The sequence below is a fragment of the Heterocephalus glaber genome, unplaced genomic scaffold, assembly GCF_053883595.1.
Source record: "Heterocephalus glaber isolate CG9 unplaced genomic scaffold, H.glaber_assembly_v1.0 deba00000937, whole genome shotgun sequence".
Lineage (NCBI taxonomy): Eukaryota > Metazoa > Chordata > Mammalia > Rodentia > Bathyergidae > Heterocephalus > Heterocephalus glaber.
The window spans coordinates 7,086,150-7,104,177 of NW_028258173.1; the positions used below are offsets into that span (position 1 = coordinate 7,086,150).

Consider the following 18,028-nt stretch of genomic DNA (forward strand, 5'->3'; position numbering starts at 1 on the left):
ACTTCCCTAGCTGTTTTCTCTCATCTGTCTTTAGCCAAAATCTTGCATCCACTCCAGCTTTTCCCAGGGAGCTAGGTTGGGGGGAAGAGGGCAGAGGTTCAGAAAAGGGCCAGTATGATGTCCTCTACCAGGACCCAGCCTCTCCTGCTTTGGCCTGTTCCCCTCCCCCCGATATTGGGGATCGAACACAGGGGCACTCTACCACTGACTGCTACATCCCCAGCCCTTTGTAATTTTGAGATAGGGCCTCACTAAGTTCCCTGGGCTGGTGTTGAGCTTTCGATCATTCTGCTTCAGTCTCCTGCGTAGCTGGGATTATAGGTGTGCACCACAATGCCTGGCTCTGCCTTGTTCTTTGAAAGGGGAGGGCTCTCCAAGTTTGCAGGGGGTTGGGGAACTAGAGCCAACCCATCTCCCCCAAAAGCTGTCTAGACCCTGAAGAATTCTGATCAGTTTCCTGCTTGTGAATTGCAGTAAGCAGTGGCTACAATCCTCCTCTCATTAGAAGACTATGAAACCACTTAGGTGTCTGGAGTCTTGAGTGAGTTCTAGGTCTTGGGCTACAAGCAAAGTTATGGTTGGCGAGTGACAAGGGAAATAAGCATCAGTAAATAGCTTTATTGAGCACTTCTATGCCAGGCACTAAGCTCACTCCTTTAATTCCCATGATGGCCAGCCATATAGGTGCTGTTACCCCACTTCACAAAGGAAGAAGAGACCCTGGAGGCTTGTGCAGGCTGTGCCCGGCACACAGAATGCCCTCCTTACAGGCTACTTCTTCAGTGTGCAGTTGACACTGCAGGCCCCAGGCTCAAGGGGGGAGACGGCAGGGCTCTCCTGCAGCCTGAATCTGGTCTCTAAGAGCCAGCTTTTCTGTGGCCCTTGATGGGAGTGAGCCTTGTTTGGGACTCTGATTCTGGGCAGGCTGAAGTCTCAGCCTTCTACTCTCCCAGGCCTGGCACTGCCAGTCACTTCCCCTGGGCAGCAGAGCAGCTCTGACATCAGCCTGTTGCTGAGGCTGCTCCTGACCTGTGTGGGGAGCACAGCTGTGTGGCCCCGGGCCTGGCCCTGTGCCCACGAACACCTTCCAACACTCAGCAGTGCCTCCCAGCCTGTCACCTGCCACCTGCCCTAACTCCAGGCCTCTGCCACCTCTCTAGCCTTGGGTGAAGAACACCTAGGGCTGCTGGCACCAGGTTCCAGTGCTCAGGTGGGCTTGGTGCTTTGGCAGGGAGTGAAATGAAGAACATTACGCCCACCTTGACCTTGCCGGCCCTTGGGACTGGTCCAGGTGGATGACATCACTGGAGGATGCTGGGTTTAATGTCTTTTCCACAGTGACACCTGTACCCGGGGCCAGGCTGGGCTGGCATCCTCTGGTTCCTCCCCATCACTGATCCCCAGGCCCCTCTGGAAATGGAAATCATGACCTAACTTGCCCACCTCACAGAGTTGACAGAAAACCTTGTAGCTGACTAGGTCTAATGTACATAGTGAGCATCACCCTAATATCTAGCTATTAGGGTCTTCTATTTCCTCCAGCCTGCCTGGCTGTCAGCGGCAGAGGCCTGGTGGTGTAGAAAAAGGTGACCTCTAGCAGAACAGACAGCAGGTGGAGATAGAGGAGCAAAGAAACCAGACAGTGGTAGTGGGAAGGGCCCCAGCTTGGCATCAGCCATGCAGTCACCTTGGGCCAACTGCCTCCAGGGCTAGGGCTGCCCTGGCTTGGAGGTGGAGGGGAACACAGCTACCAGACTCTACCGTGTGTGGCTCCAGATTGTCACATAAATCAACCTGGGCTTTATGATGCCAATAAATTTGCGCCCAAAATTTGGTTTGGAGCCTGAGGCAGCAGGATGATTTAATTTGCTTTGTCCTTAAGCAAGAGGGAATGTAATTGGAGAAGGGTAAGTACAGATGTTTTAACTGAGTTCTCAGAAAATAGCTGGGCAGCTTCAGGGAAAGCCCAAGCACACGGCGACTAGCAGGTCTTTGTCATTCCTGGCTTCCCCACCATGGTGCTGGCCTCTTGGTACAATCCGGGGCAAGGCCTCCTGGGAAGGTGCCACTATGGCAGATGGGGAAGGAGTGTTTCTTTTCACATGGATGGAAGCTGATGACATGTGGGGAAAGCTGTGAGAACTGCAGGCAGGCAACAGCGGTGAGAAAGCAGACTGAGGCCAGTTATGACCTAGGACTCTCAGAGACAGGGGTGCCAAGTCAGAGGTGGAGGGGTGCTACCTGCAGAAGCCCATTCCCTGCAACTCCTGCCCTGGGCCCCAGGACACCTGGCATCATCCCACTATCCAAGCTTTAAAGATGGTGAGACACAGAAGGGAGGAGGCGGGGAAGGCTCCCACACAGGGCTGGGCAAGGCACTGAAATCAAGAGGGAGGGGCAGGAACTTGAGCCCCCAGATCCTCCAGAGGCAAGATGCTCTGGGCTCCAGGATGGATGCGACCAGGCCCAGTGTCGGGGGAAGCCAGGGTCAGGAAAGACCCCCAGGCCTGAAGCAGAAGGCACATGGAAAATGCAGTTCACTGGAGTCACCTGTTTCCAAAGTGGCCAGCCCAGCAGGAGTATGTGTGATGGAGAGCAAGAGGTGACTGGGAACCTGGCCTCCTGCCACAGAAATGGTGGCAGGTGCTCTATCCAGCCTATGGCACCCAGGAATACAGAGGGAGTGACTGCCGAGCACTCACGGCCAGACTCCAAGGGGGCCGCCTTAGTGTTGGAGCAGAGCATCGTGGTGAGCTGGGCTGATGCTCAGGAGGCCGGACCTCCCCCAGCTTCAAACCCAGCTTACAGGCTGCTGTGTGCCCTGCGGAAGGCCTGTTCCATCTTCCTGCCGCCCAGAGCTGGCACCCACAGCGAGGGTCCTCACAGCTCTGGACTGGGGACCCTGATGCCAACTAACACTTTCTGTTCTTGTCACTGGGGCTAGCCAGGCTTACCCCTAGGAGTGCCACTTTGCAACTCTCAGGTGTAGCAGGAAGGTGGGCCTTGCCTGTCACGGGCAGGCTGAGTTAGGGTGGCTATGGCCTGGGATCGGCCCCTGAAGTGGCAGCAGTTGCTAGTGGACAGGCAAGGACGAAGGAGGGGCTGAGGAGGGAGGAGGAGGGACACAGGGTCTGGTATAAATAGTGGCAGTGCCAGCACTGCCTCTTCCACCCCAGAGGGAGGAGCCCACCTCCAGGGGTAGGGGTGGAGTGTAAAACAGAGGGGTACCTTCTAGAACCTGGGAGCAGCCACATGCTGCCCCAGTGGGCAACGCCAGGTGCAGATCAGGCAGATCCTGGCAGAGACCCCCAGCTGAGGAGGTCCCCTTGGGAGCCCCTGCCTTGCCTGCCCACGAAGGCCTGGTGGCAACTAAATCTTGCCCCCAGCCCTCTTGTCACCAGGAATGTCCTGCCATCAGAGCTTGGTCTCGCTGAGGACAATGTTGGCTGTGACGAAAATGAAGCAGGAGAAGGCCCAGAGGAGCACGAAGCCCACCCAGAATGTGTGGCGGAATGGGGACCTGTGCTTGTTGACAGTCCCGTAGCCGAAGGCCAGCTGAGTGTCCTTGCGGCAGAGGTACACCAGGAAGGCAGGGATAACGTACTGGATGCCAGTACCCGCATAGGCCCCTGTGATGCCCACCAGGGACTCCAGGTCATGGGTGCAGAAGGCCACCAGCACAGGGGGCACCAGGGTGATGGTGGGGAACACCACGCGGTCCACCACCCACGGGTACGTGCCGCCCTCTCGGTGGAAGAGTGTCTTCCAGTTGTTGCGTAGAGTCACGGCAATGATGGGGAAGTTGGTGCTGATGGTGAAGACAGGGAAGAGGCCCAGGAAGAAGCGGATGGCAGCCAGGCCTACGACATCACAGCGAGCAAAGTTGAGTGTGTACATGTCCATGAGGCTGTCACCACGGAAGCAGAAGATGGCAGTGAAGGACAGGAGGCCATAGAAGGCCAGGATCAGCACGTAGTCCAGGAACACCAGGTGTGTGAGGTGGCGCTTGGAGGACACAGGGGTGATGAGGGACGGCAGGGAGTGCTGGCACATGAAGGAGTACACGCACACCCCAAACAGGTTCCGGACCCCTGAGAAGTCGGCCAGGGGCGGGTGCCCCTCCCCTTGGCCCTTCCCGATTCGGACCAGGGCCAGGACGATCATGATGGTGAAAGCTGGAAAACAAGATAGGGCAGTCAGCCAGTGTGGATGGAATCACCCTGCCCCAAGCAGTTTTGCTGGGGGGTGGGGGGCAGCAAGAAAGAATCTTTAAATGTAGTTTCATGCAATCCCAAATCCATGTTCTTGGGCAGGTCAACAGTGGTTGAACTTAATGTTCCATGCATCCCTCTCCCTGTCCTGTTCTCCTTCCTTCCTTCTCCAGTGGAGGGGGAGTTTGGGCATGTTCCAGAGCAGGGAGGTGATCAGCACAGTGAACCAGCCCTAGCCAGCACTACCAGCTCCCTACCCCCAGTGCCAAGGGCCCTCTCGAGGGCTCTCTGCCAGCTCCTGGGTCTGCATGAATGCTCCTCCTTCCTCCCTTGGTTTAAAAGATTTCTGTCCGGGTGCTGGTGGGGTGCGGAAGGCAGAAGGGCACAGAGCATTTGGAAGAAGGTGTCCTCCTGGGCCGAGAGCATCTGCCAGATTTGCTGAGGGTAAAAAAGCAGGAATGCTGTGCACAGGTGGATGCCCAGGTCTAGAGCAGGCAGGAAGTGGCCACTGGCCACTCCAGGGAAGAAATGGCATGGAGGGGAAGTGCTGAGGACTGTGGAGTGCTGAACTGCTGCCAGTAAGGCTGGAGGCCAATGGCACCTGGCTCTGTTCTCCTGAGCCTGGTGGAAGTTGGGGGACGGGGGATATGCTGCAGAAGCAGAAGACGGCCTGGGACATTACTCAGAGCAGTCAGGCTTCCACTGTGGATGGAGACGGGGCTGGCTTGTAGAACGGCCTTCCTCTTGGGCCCACCATCAGGACACTGGCCCGCCAGCCTGTCCTCCAGAAGTGCTCTCTGAAGGTAGCTGAGTGAAACAGCAGGCTGCCTGCACACAGTGGTGTTCAGGAAGAGCTGAGCAACCTATGCATAAGAATCCCTGGCAGTCGGAGAAGATGGTACTTCTAGATCCTTCTGTGGCTCTCTGGCCTCTGTATCTGCTACCCTGCTTACCCAGAACTGTCACTGTTAGGGACTCAGCACACACAGAGACCATCAGTATCCCCATCTCCATTGTGGAGATTACAAACCCCTGCTGTCTCTGTTCAGAACAGATCTTGCAGCCCCTCCAGCCTGTGCCCTGGTCCCCGAGCCAAAGTCACGGGAAGATGTGACACTTCTTGGTGGGCACTGCAGCGAGCGTGAAGAACAGTGCGCCAGCAGAGCCCAGCAGGCAGCTCCTGCCAGTCCCAGCAGAGGCTCAGGGCTCTTCCTGGGGAAGAAGGCTGGGGACCTCCTCTGTCTCCTTCAGGACCCAACATGGCAGGGAGAGGTCATTCTGCCGGGACCCACAGGAAGCCAGGCTGATGTCTTCCCACAATGACAATGGAGAGGAGGGCAGAATCATCTATTACTTTTAATCAGAACTGCATGACACTGTCGGGGATAGGAAGGGAGTGAGGGAACAGCCCTGTGAAAATTGCCAATAAAAAAGATGATTTGTTTCCACCCTTCACAGCTGGCTCCATCCCACTACTCCTGTTGCTCCAGGGCGTCACAAATCTTCCCAGTCCTGGCTAGTCAAGGGGAAGCAGCGACCCAGTTCCTTGTGTCTTAGTCTAGGCCCTGGGGAATGTGGCTCATCCCAGTGATTCCTGGGGAGGCTGCAGGAGGATTGTGCTTGGCAGAGGTCTGTGAGGAAGACCTGGCCTGCAAGATGTGGGAGAATGGGCAAAGGCTAGTGGGGAGGGGAGTCTTGGGTGCCAGGGTTACAAAGCCACTGAGCAGGGACAGGTAATGGATCGGGGTAGGGCTACCTGGTAGACAGTTATCTAGGAGGCTGAAGCAGGCAGTTGTGCCACTACAGGCAGGGCACTCAGCCCAGGCCAAGGGGGCAGCTGCTGCCAGGTAAGATGCACATGCTGCTCTGCCTCTACCACACATGGCCCTGCTCCAGGACCTTGGCAAAGCTGACATGGATTTGGGAAGAGGCCAGTGGAGAAATCCTCGAGCTGTCTCTCTGCTGCTTGACCTCAGCCTTGGACTCTGGGTCCTGTGAGCAGGCAAGAAGGCAGGGAGGAGCTGGCTGTCTAGATGCACACATCTCCATCACTGCTTTCAGCCAGGCTGCCAGCTAGTGCTTCTCTGTCTACCTTCCTCCTCAACCCTAAATCTCCAAGAAGTTGGAGGAGATATGGGCAGAAACTGGCTTGCTTATTCAGGGAAGCTTTCTGGACAGCCCTGACTGGGTGTTCTTTATGAAGTTATGACGTAAGCTTCCAGAGCAATGAAACTGTCTTTATAAAGCACACAGCCTATGCATCGCCCCCCCCCGAACAGGAGGGATCTCCAAAGTAGCTGCCGTGGGGGGCTACATCTTTATGTCAATGATGATGTGGCATATCTTCTAGAACTTTCAGGATGGCCTACATCCTATGGTGATAAAATGGGTGATAAAATGCATTTCAGCTTCGAGTGGTGGCATACCTGTAATCGCAGCACTCGGGCAGGAAGATCACAACTTTGAGGCCAGCCAGGGCTACACAAGGAGACTCTAAAAAAAACCGTATCTGACAATCTTTTGATTAATGCTACTACCTAGATTAGGCTCCCAATGGGTTCTCTCAATTCTCATCAAAAAGTCTATTTCCAAAAACCAAATCTGCCCTTGAGGGCTTGATGCCCACAGCCATCCAGGAGTGAAAAGAAGATGCACTGAAAAACGACCACTTCATGGACTGGCGGCTCTGGGATAAGGACCTGGAGGGGACAGGCTCATCAGGGAGGGCAGGTCTAGAAGAACAAGGTCAGAACATCTGCTCTGTGTCGGCCAGAAAGGCTGGTGAGGCCTGAGGGTGACCCCAGCCAACCCGAGCAGAGGCACATGGCAGGCAGCACTGGCTGTCCCCAGGGTGTGGAGAGGGAAGGGAGGTATTCTTGCCTGGCCTCCAAACAGGCAAGTTCCAAGGAAACCTGTACACCCTTACCCCAGATTCTGCTGGATGGACAGAGAAAAGGAACAGAAAGGAAGTGAGAGGGCGGGAGCTGTGGACCTGCAGGGCTCCTGAGATGAGGGGCACAGGTCTAACCCCACTGCCACTGGCACCTTATCCCTTTCCCTGTCATCTTCCCCCCGCCCCGGCTGTTGGAGGAGCAGGGCTCAACAGCTACCTCCTAGATTGATCGCCCCAAACCTGGGAGGCAGCTGTTCCAAAAACTCATCAGGTCTGCTCATAAATCAAGGTGAAATGAGGGTGACAGACCGTGAGCGACAGACGCCACCACAAGGCGCAGCAGGGAGTGTGGCTCTGAGTGCACACTGGTGCCTGGCGCTCAGACGCCCACACACCGGCTCATGCCTGGCTTGGAGGCTGCGCAGGAGGCACAGAGGGGCATGGAGATGGGACAGAGCACTAAGCGATCCCCAGACATCCTGGGCTTCTCTGCCAGATGTGTCAGGGTCCGACCCTGAGCACAGCTAGCAGTCCCTCGAGGGCAAGGCTGGTCCTACTAATTCTCTGCCCTATCACATCTACCTGCGTTCCACACGGGAAGTCACACTCCAAGGGGTGAGGAGCCAGGGAGGACGCAGAGGTGAGAAGCTGGTGAGGCCTGACATCATGTCACATGAGGACTGCTGGGCCTGGGCAGGCTCAGCTGGAGGGTGACGAGGGGACGGGAGACTTCTAGTACCTGATGAGGAGCAGCCTACATAGACAGCTGTGGTGGCTCTGTGTAACCTGAGGCTCAATCAGGACCACCCACTCACTCATCCCCTCCATTCAACAAAGATGTACTGTGTGTCAGCTGGGTGCTGGCACTATTCTGGTCACCTGGGGACAGCTCATGAAGACAGCCATGGGCCCCTTCCTTCTGGGAACTACAGTCCAGGGAGACAACAGTAGAAGACACAGAACACAATTCTAACAAAACAAAGAACTGGCTAGTGGTCACAGCTATAGGATGATGACATGCTCATGGGGGGCCATGTCCAAACCAAAGGGCAGAAGATCGCCTGTTCTGGGGGTCACAGAAGAGAGCCCGAGTCAGAAGGGACCGAGAGGACCTTTCAGCTGTTCCACTCCCTGAGTCTGTGGTGGTCTCAACCTGCTCTGGCTTTAGGGGAGGAGCTCACTGCAGGGCAGCAACAAGAAGTCAGGTGCCCCCTCCAGGTCTTCCCCCAGTCTCTGGGCTGTTAAGTCCATGTGATGCTGTTCGCTGCTTGCACACAGACTTCCAACAGGTGATCTAAGCTCTACAAGCTGGCCTCGCCATACTGATTCACCTTGAGGCACAGCTTTCCCCTTGGGAGGGAGGAAGAAAGACAGGTGCAGAAGGCAAGTCATTATCTCGGGAGCTGAGAGAAAAACAGGTACAGATCCTGGGCCGGAGCAGCAGCTCAGTCAGAAGAGGCACCTCCCTTCCCTTTCGGGAGACATCAGGGTAAAAGCAAAATTCGCATGAGGGCTGTGTGCCCACTGCAAGACCGGGATGGCTTCCATCCCTCGGCAAAAGCCCATCCAGTTCCGGGTGGGTGTGGAGACCAGACAAGGAAGGCGGTGGCTTCCTGTGAACATCGGCTTCCACGCTCTAGGGGACAGCAACTTCCAGGGCGGTGGTCACGATGGCATCTCACATCAGGATTTATCTCACCACATTCAGCAGAGCCGTCGTTTCTCAAAGCGATGAGGAGAAGTGCTGCTCTCTGGAGAACCCCCACCCCTTCTTTTGCAGGATAAGTGGCCCTGGGAATTGTTTGTCTGTCCTCAGGGCCTTCTTGGCAGAGAGAGCATCCTTCTGATTGCCTGCCATAGGCGATGCTGACTTATAAGAGGCTGAGAGTAAACAAACACTCACATCTCTCCTGAACCTCTTGTTTCCTGAGCAGCCCCAGAACTTGGATGCTCACTTTTGGGGAGTCCAACAAGCACTCCTGTAATATACATGTTTCTGCCTACAGCACCCGGCTCATAAGTCCCTCCTTAAGGCAGGCCTGGAAACTAGAATCGGTCTTCCCAAGGCAGGTCCATATGCCCCTGCCTCTGGGTCTTGCAGCTGTCATAAAGCTTGTCTGACAGAGCATAAGACCCTCTTTTCCCAAGGGGTCCTGTCCCAAACCTGGGAAAATCCAACCAGCTGGTCCCCAGCATCCGTGGCCCAGCTTCTCCACAAGCCCATTGCTGCACTGGGCCTCTCCTTGGCAGGGCTGCTTCCTGGAGGCTGCGCCCTCAACTTTCTCACCTCTGACCCTGGCCCCTGGTGTCTCCGGGGCTGGGAACGGACCTCATGCTGTTCTCCAAGCCCTGTTTGTGGCTCTAGCTCCAGCCCTGGCACATGCCAAAGGAGGCCATCTGTCACGGTGGCTGTTGGCAGGGATGATGCTCTCTTCTCTGAGCAGAGAATCAACACGCCAAGGCTAATGATAACAAATGGCGGGTGTGTGCCCATTACCAGCTTGGGTACTGGTGCTCCAGACAGCAAGCTGGATCTGGGGAAGGACTTGGCACCGAATCTGTCCTTCGCTGCTGTATGGCCCTCACACAGTGCAAGGCACAGATCGGTCTCCACCTTAAGCTGGGTCGTCAGGAGGGCTGGGTGAGGCTGACTGGGGAACATCAGCTTGAGCTGAGAACCCTTGAAGACCACAGTTTCTCAGCACTAACACAGGAACAGCTGAGTGGGCATTTGTCCCTTAAATAATCAGAACAAATAGCTGAGAAATAAGAGACAGGAGGGGCAGACAGTAGCCTGCAGGTAGAGGTGTGAGTGAAGCCCTGGAAGTTGTCATGTCTTGGAAATGGCCAAAGGAAAGGAGGATTTTTTTTTTTTTTGCCCAAAACAAGTTCAAGTTCTCAAGTTACACTGGCTTCAACTCCTGACTGCCTTTTTTCTTTTCGTTCTCTATCCTCCCTTGTCTCTCTCCCTCTCTTCCTTTTTCTTTTCTTGTTTTCAGTATGGCGGATCAAATCCAGGGGCACTCTACTACTGAGCTACATCCCCAGCCCTTTTTTATTCTGAGATAGAGTCTTGCTAAGTTGCTCAGGTTTGCCTCAAATGAGATCCTCCTGCTTCAGCTTCCCAACTAGCTAGGATTATAAGCTTGTGCCACTGAGCCCAGTGATGGCTTTTAAGTGTGCAATCATGGCGTGGACTGTTACATTGCCTTTAAAAACGGAACTGACAGAGCTGGGTACCGTGATGCATGCCTGGAACCCCAGCACTGTAACCCTTGGAGGCTGAGGCGGAGGACTGTGAGTTCAAGGTTGGGCCTGCACTACATAGCGAGATGCTGTCTTCAAAAACCAAAACGAAAACCAAAATCAAACCAAACCAAGACAGAACAAAGTGAAACAAAACAAAGAAAGGTGATGATATGGGGGTGCCGAGGCGAGAAAACAAGCAGGCGCAGCGACTGATGTGGGCAGCTGGGCCCACAGCAACTGCTCAGACACGAGGCAGCTCTTATTACAATCTTGGGGCCTCATTTCCGGTTCCGAAGCACCCCATCAGTCCCAAGTCCTTGTCTGCCCTTCTTGGTCTAAGCAGGGGATCGGGTTCACACTGGTGACCTCACCCTCCCACTGGGTCGAGCCAGGGTCAGAACCCTCCCCGGGAGTCCTTGGCACTGGTGTCAGCTAACCTTTGGGCTTCTGCGGGGCTGAGGTGGGGAGCGGCCGAGGAGGACCCCAGACAGGCTGCTCACATCTGCTCTGTGGGCAGAATGACCCTCAGTTCTCGATCTTGCCCCTCCCAGTGTTCCTAAAGACACACCAGGTCTGGTGTCCCCCCAGTGTCGCCTGGGTGCATGCTCTCTCTGGACAGGTTTTTTGGTGCCTGAGTTGGTCCATCCTTCCTGGTCACTGGCCTTGCACCCAAGCACAGGCCGTGGGTGCCCGGGTATGTCCTCAGGACACCCTTGGGCTCTGCCTGGGAGGAGGTCCCCCTGCCTCTTCCCTCAGGCCTGCGTGATGAGCTGTCTGTGCTGGCCTTGCCTGTAACCACCTCCGGAAGTCACTGTGATTTCTGCTCAAAGGAGGGAATCTCTCCCATGCCTGTCGGCCCTTGTGCTTTCCAGAGGATTCAAGTTCAGGAGTAGAAGGGTGTTGAAATCATCCACTTCACAGGTCTAGGTTCAGCCCCACGGCGAAGTGATTCTCCCTGAGGGACTCGGAGCAGAGCTGGCTCCTCTCCCTGTGAGGGGAGGTGGGCAGTAGTGCGGGGCAGGCACGAGACTCTGAAGCGACCAAGTCGCAGCAGGAAATCAAGAGTTCTGGCTTTGTCATCCTTCACCTTTTCCCACCCCTGGAGCACGCAGGCGGTGCCTGGGAGGCCCGGTCTCAATTTTTTCATTCCTAAGCTGTCAGAGCAGCTCAGTTTGTAACCATGGGGAAGTCAGAGCTAGGGCCTCTGCTGCTGGCCGATTAATCTCCTTCCCGGAGATCGAAAACATAAAATTTCAGACACTGTCACTTTCTTTCCCTGAAAGCTGCTCGGCCCCTTCCTCCTGAGCAGACAGCTCGATGCACAGAAAGCCCGGGAAGGAGAGAAGACAGAGGAGGTGGAGGAGGAGGACAGGCGATACCAAGACAAGGATATCTGGATCCCAGTCTCAGCGTGAGCGCTGGAGCTCTGGAGCTGCTGTGGCTCACAGTGGCTCTGCAGGTGTGTGTGACCGCCAGACTGCCCTGGGCCCCTTGAGAGGCCCAATTCTTCACTGAAGCCAGGCCTGTAACATCACTGGGCCAGGCACCTTGATCCACTGAACACAGGTGACCTGGGGCTTATCCTCCCTTGCCACATCAGTGTCCACGGGGCTCCTGGGCAGAACAGGAGTCCCCATCTGGTGGCCAGATTGGCATATGTCTTGGCCACATGCAGGTCAGAGCTGCTGCCAATGAGTGCTGCTCAGAGGGGAGGTGTGGCCGCAGGAGCAAGAGTGGTGCCCAGCAGCCCGTCCGGGTTGGTCCTGCTGATCCCAATGGAGTGTGATCTGCAGGCGCTCGGCTGCCTAGGCTCCAGCAAAGGTCAATTAAGCGCCCCCTTAACTTAACAGCCTCAGCGCAGAAACTCTGCTTTTCTCTTATGAACTGACCTCTGCGTTTGCAGAGAACATTTCTAGAAAAGCAAGAATAAAGACCAAAATGAAACATGCCCAGGTTTCTCTGGATTCCTTTCACTCGAAGGGGTAAAAGCGGGGTCCTGAAAAGCCCCAGAGAACCCCGGAGAGCAGCTCAAAGGCTGGTGGGTAGCACTGCAGACACGGGAGGGCTGGCTGCTTGTGCGAGGGATGGGGTCAGCCCACCTGCAGCAGGGAGGCAGGGTCCTTCCCGGACCTCTGAGAAGCACCAGTTGAGTGGCTGTGAAAGAATTCAAATGGCAGTTGGCAGTAGTGAGCAACAGATGGCCAAGGCTCACAAGACCCCTGGCTGCTGGTGGTGACAGATCGCAGGCCCCCTGCAGGAACCAGACAGGGACCAGGGCACAGGTAAGAACCAGAGAGCCTGCTGTTCCCAGGTGATGGTCTCCTCCTGGGGACCTCTGCCTTGCCATCCACCACTGCCAAGTCCCACCTCTCCCTGTGGTTTGGAAAACAATCTGGGGCACTTGGGGGTGGGGTGGGGAGCCAGCTTCACAGGCAGCCTCCAGCTTCTCCACGGATGCCTGGAGAGGACGGTGTCTGACCCACTTTGAGGGGAACACAAAGACAGAAGAATGCTCGGTGTCTGCTCTGAATCCACAAACAGAGAGGGGGCGGCGGCCTGTGGGTCCTCAACAGCACAGACCTGAGCAGGGCGGCTGTGTTCCACAGCAGCCTTTATTAGAAAGAATCGGGTTTTGATAACACCAAATGGGCACCCTGAGCTGAGGCAGCTGTTTAGGTATGAGCCTGAGGGGATATACATAATGGGACTGAAGTGATGATGCCTCTGTGGCCTCTTCCAGGCTGACAGCCCCACACTGGGCATCCAGGGTGGGAGCAGCCGACTGGCATGGGTCTGGCTGCTTAAGGCTCAGGATCTGAGGCCATGGCTGCTGGACCTGTGGGCATGAAGTATGGTGTTTTGGTTGCCTCTCTCCTGTGTCCTGGTCCACTTGCTGCTGCTAGCTGGGGCCTCTAAGGGAGCCCTCTGCCTCCCAGGAGATGGCCTGCTTCTCATATCCTGGAGGCTTCCCTGAAGGTGGTGGGGGTGGAGGCTGGGGGTCGAGGGAGGGTTTCCCTCCCTGTGTGCACCAAGGAACCACAGTGGGGGCGAGGTGAGGCTGTGCAGATTTCAGCGTGGCCACCCAGTATGGAGACCCTGCACCACCACAGTTTCTGGACATGGCTGAGGTTGTGTCCCCGATCTCCTGGCCAACCTCTAGAGAGGCTCACCGTGAGGCTTCTCTCAGGCTGCAGCAGCCAGCTGAGTTGATAATGATTGAGATGCTCACTGTGGCTCCCACCGCAGCCTCAAACTGCTCGATGGGGCTTGTTCTCTTACATGGCATAGACCCTGCCTGACCCACATCAAAGGGAACAAGGTGAGGGGTGCAGTGTGACAACCTGGAGGTGCAGCACCCATCACCACAGCCAGAGCCCTCTGCTCAGACATGTGGGGCTGACCTGGAGTGGGTGCCTGGGGAGCTCACTGAAAGACCAGGAGGCTGGCCAGACACCTGAGCCGCTAATGCTCTCACTTGCTGGGGAAAGCAAAGTGAGACTTGCCTTGCACATGTGAATTCAGAGGCATCTGCAATCCAGGAATCCCAAACTGACCAGCCTGGTATCCTCAGACTTATTTGGGGCACATCAGAATCAACACTGACACTTGTCATTCACATTCTGACATTTTCTCTGGACAAGTGGCTATTTGCAAAGTCCCTTAACCTATTAAGTTCCATTCTGGCCGCTCAAGGGGGCTAGCCTGGGGCTCCTCGGGAGAGCTGGGGGCGGGGGCTGCAGTCTCCCCGGCCTCATTTCAACAGATTCCTAATTAGGTGCGGGAAAGTTTCCGGCTCAGCACATTCATTCATGATTTTCCGGTCCCTTTGCTGCTCATTCTTCCCCTTTGTCTTCCTGGCACCCCAGCCAGCTCATTGCCACCCTGAGCTCTCTGCTTGGCTCTCGGAAAGGCACAGCCCTCATCTGGGGAGAGGGAGGAGGAAGGGCGTGTGGCAGGTGGGGGTGTGGAAGGGAGGGTCGTGGCGGGACAGGCCACACAGCTGCTTCTCGGAGGCAAAATGAGAAGGGAGTTCGCTGCTTACTGACAACTTGGCAGAGGCTTGAGAAGACAAGTGAGGCTTCCGAGATCATTGTCTACGGAGTATTCCAGAAAAACTGCGGGGTGAGCTCGGGCCAGGGAGGGACAGCCTTGGTGGGGTCCAGCCCCTGTTCTGAGTTGGCCTGCAAATGTCCAGCAGGCAGACTGAGGAGGCTTCCACCAACAGGGCTGCTCACTTGGTGTTACTTGGTGGCCCAGGGAGGAGTCCATGACCTCCCTTCCCTTCCTCCCCTGCTGATGTGCCACAGAAGACGCCCACATCCGGTCTAAAAGAGAAAGGCCCCAGTGGTGCCACTACCCCAGCTGGGAACCGAGCCCTGGTTCAGTTTACTGAACTGAGCAGTCTTCCTTTTTCCCAAGAGGCTGTGCTACTGGGTGGCTCAAGGGTCTGAGTTTCTCATGGGGAAAAGTGACTGCTCGTACTGTCACCCACAGCAGTGCCCTGGCAAGGCTCCTGACACTTATCTCTCAGATCAAAGGGAGAGAAGAGGCAAACAGCTGCAAAGGCCACATGTCAAGACAGCCACAGCACCACCAAAAGACAAGTGCCTATGACCTTCATGAGCTGGTCTCTGCCCAGGCACCCGATTCACCCAAAGCCTCCCTCAGGGCCACAGGAACCCCAGGTGGGGGTGGGATCTCTTCCCAGGGAAGCGGGGGCCATGGACACAGTCCAACTGTAGTGCCAGGGCTGTCCTGTGGGGCCAGAGAAGGCCAAAGAGCATCACATCACGAGTGGATGGGCAGCCCACTGTCAGGGAATAGCAGCAGTGAATTTTCTAAGGCTCTTGCACTGCTGATTCCACCCAAGCCAGACTCTGGGGCAAGAGAGGATGGAAAGGGGGCAGGGGCTGTTGGAAGTCATCCTCTAGGACTCTGGGCCTGCTGGAATCTCTGACTCAAGTCTGGGCACAAGTGGGGACCTTTATTTGCCATCAGCTACCTCTTTTCCCTTTCACAAACTTCCACTTGAAGACAATGAATGTATCACTTGCCAGATGCAGAGAGGAACTGGTTGCACTCAACATTGCTTCTAAAGTCACAGCCATTATCTGCTGGTCACCCCCTCACAGCCTGACAGGTGCATCCATCACTCCAGTGAAGGCACGTGCATCCCTCCACCTCCCTGGTCCTCCAGGGCCAGGGAAGGGGAATAGAAAAGACCTCAGCTTTTGGGCCAGGGCTTACTCAGCTCCTTCTTATCACTGACAAAGTGAGCAGGGCAGGGGCCAAGTTTTCAGGGCTGCAGACCTGGCTGCAGGGACTGCCAGGCGCTGGCCAGGGAGGTGAGGATGGCGAACATCCTTCTCCAGATTCTGCTCACCCAGAAAACTCCTGGAGATCACCAGCGCTCAAAAATACTTCACATAAGCAGAGAAAAAGGGGGAGGATGCTCTGTGTTCCTCATCCCTGCTGACCTCAACTTCTGGACACAACGCCTCCTAGCACTTGGTGTGTGTGTGTGTGGGGGGTCTATCCATGCAGCTCACGTGACCCTTGTGCTCCAAGTAACAAGTTTTCGTTTCTTCCCAGGCGGTTGTGTTAACTTACCCTGGGGCTTTGGAGCCTGGGATGAAATGGGAGAGCCCCTGTTGGTGACTATGTAATCAGACCCTGTGGATGGGGTCGATCAGGAATCCGGCTCCATCCAGGTCCCCAGACCTGGAGCTGGGGCTCATCAATGGCTCAGAGCTGATCTTGGTCCTGCTCTTGTGTCCTTATGAGGACAGACCAAGAGCGGGAAGAAGGCACTGGCTGGTGAGTGGCTCGAGACAAGGACATGTGGCCTCATGGTGGAGTGGGAGCCTCATGGCACCCTGAGCTCCTGGCCTGGGGGCTGCATGGAAAGGTGGGTCAGCTGCCTGCTTGGATGGTCCCCTCCAACCAAGGATGCCAGGGCTCCAGTGTGTTCAGCTGCAATTCACACTGGGGACTGGAGAGGCCAGAGGTCATTTGGGTGGACACTGTCCTCAGCACATCATCATCTGCTCCAGGCCCTACAGGGAGGGAACCAGGGCAGCGGGCACCTGGTCCTGAGGAGGGAAATGGGCAACTGCGGTGGGAAGGGAGGCTGGGGATGACAGGAAGGTTCCCCTGGACTCTCCATGCCAGGGGGCAGGGCAGCTCTGGTGGCTGAACATACCCACCGGGTCCAGGCCCCTCTATCTGAACAGTAAAGGTCTCCTTTGCTTTTATTATTTAGTATTTATTTATTTATTTAAAAAAATTTTTTTTTTTTGGTACCAGAGATCGAACTCGGGTCCTTGCGCTTGTGCAGCAGGCAGTGAAACCACTGAGCTAAATCCCCGCCCCCTGTTATTTAGTATTTTTTTTAAATGGTAGGATAGGCTTTACACTTTTATCCTGACCTCTTCCCCGTTTTTGAGACAAGCTCTGGTGAAGTTGCTCAGGTGGCCTCAAACTTATAATCCTCCTGCCTACCTTATAAGTGCTGGGATTACAGGTGTGCACTACCTCAGCTGGTCGGTCAGTCGGTCTGCCTTTCTTTTTATTTTTGAGATGGGGTCTCCCTGTGTTTTCCTGGCTGGCCTTGAACTCTCAAGCTCAAGGAATCCTCCTGCCTCAGCCTCCTGCTGTGACTACGGGTGTGTACCACAATGCCCAGCCAGCCTTCTTTGCTTTTAAATACAACAAAATAAGTGTCCAACAGATGCCCAGCCCACACGCTGGCCAATGGAGGAGTAGGAACCCCACACCCTCTTGTCCTCGGGCCAGTTGCATAAGCAGCTGGCTCCTTTCCTCAGGTGGCTGGCAAGATGGCATGGCAGAAGTGAACCTACGACCACCCTGCTTTTGGGAGAAGAGACCTTCAACTGCAGCTGAGGATGACAGTGTTGTTTCTCAGCGTGCACTGCCTGGTCAGTGGAACCTGCTGCAGATGGGGCGGCTGTTCAGGCCTGACACTGGGAGGCAGTGGGTGGCTGTCGCCACAGCTCACTGGGCTTCATAGCTGTGCCGTATAGTGTACCCACAAGAAGACAGAGCACTGTTGCTCCCGTGCCCTCCAGGGCGCACGGCCCAACCCAGGCCAACCTGTGGGTTGGTGGGAACCCAGCGTGGTGTACGAACGAGTCTGGCCACAGAATCAGTAGATGGGATTCTAGCCCGGCTCCATCTATGCAACATGACCTTGAAAAAGCCACTTATCTTCTTTCGGTACTAAGTTTCCTCACCAGCAAAGGGCAGGCAGAGCACCTTGTCTCGGCCCCTGCCCTCTGGCAAGGTTGGAGGCCCAGGCAGGCCATGTCAACAATACCCAGCCAGCCTCGCTGGGAGCTTGCTCAGCCTCTGGAAAGACCGTGGAGGAAGGGACGAAGGCAGAAGGATGAGAACAGCGACGTTTCTCAGACTCACCGATCCATCTCATCAAAGAGGTCAGGATCTGCAGGTACTTGGTCTTCTGGACATCAAAGAAGGTGAACGGTCCCAGGAGGAGAGTGAAGGCAGCCTGGGGGAGGAACGCAGCGGTGAGAGGACACAGGGGCAGCTGCCCACAGGAAAGGAGGCCCCACCCTAACCCCAGTGCACACCTGGCCAGGCAGAGGCTCCCTGGGGTCCAACCGCATCACCATGGCCAAGTGCTAAGTGCCAGCGT

At 55.8% G+C, this 18,028-nt stretch overlaps 1 protein-coding gene across 2 annotated transcripts in view; it reads right to left on the reverse strand.

The window, feature by feature from the left end:
* Positions 1-598: 598 nt before the first annotated feature.
* Slc38a12 (solute carrier family 38 member 12) overlaps positions 599-18,028 on the reverse strand; it is a 54,352-nt gene continuing 36,922 nt past the window's right edge. For both annotated transcript variants that reach the window (XM_021241121.2, XM_004860600.4), the window contains exons 8-9: positions 17,788-17,881; positions 599-4,175 (exon numbers count right to left, since the gene is read on the reverse strand). In XM_021241121.2, coding sequence (XP_021096780.1) covers positions 3,415-4,175; positions 17,788-17,881 — 855 coding nt within the window. In that variant the 3' untranslated portion in view covers positions 599-3,414. The remainder of the gene's footprint in view (positions 4,176-17,787; positions 17,882-18,028) is intronic.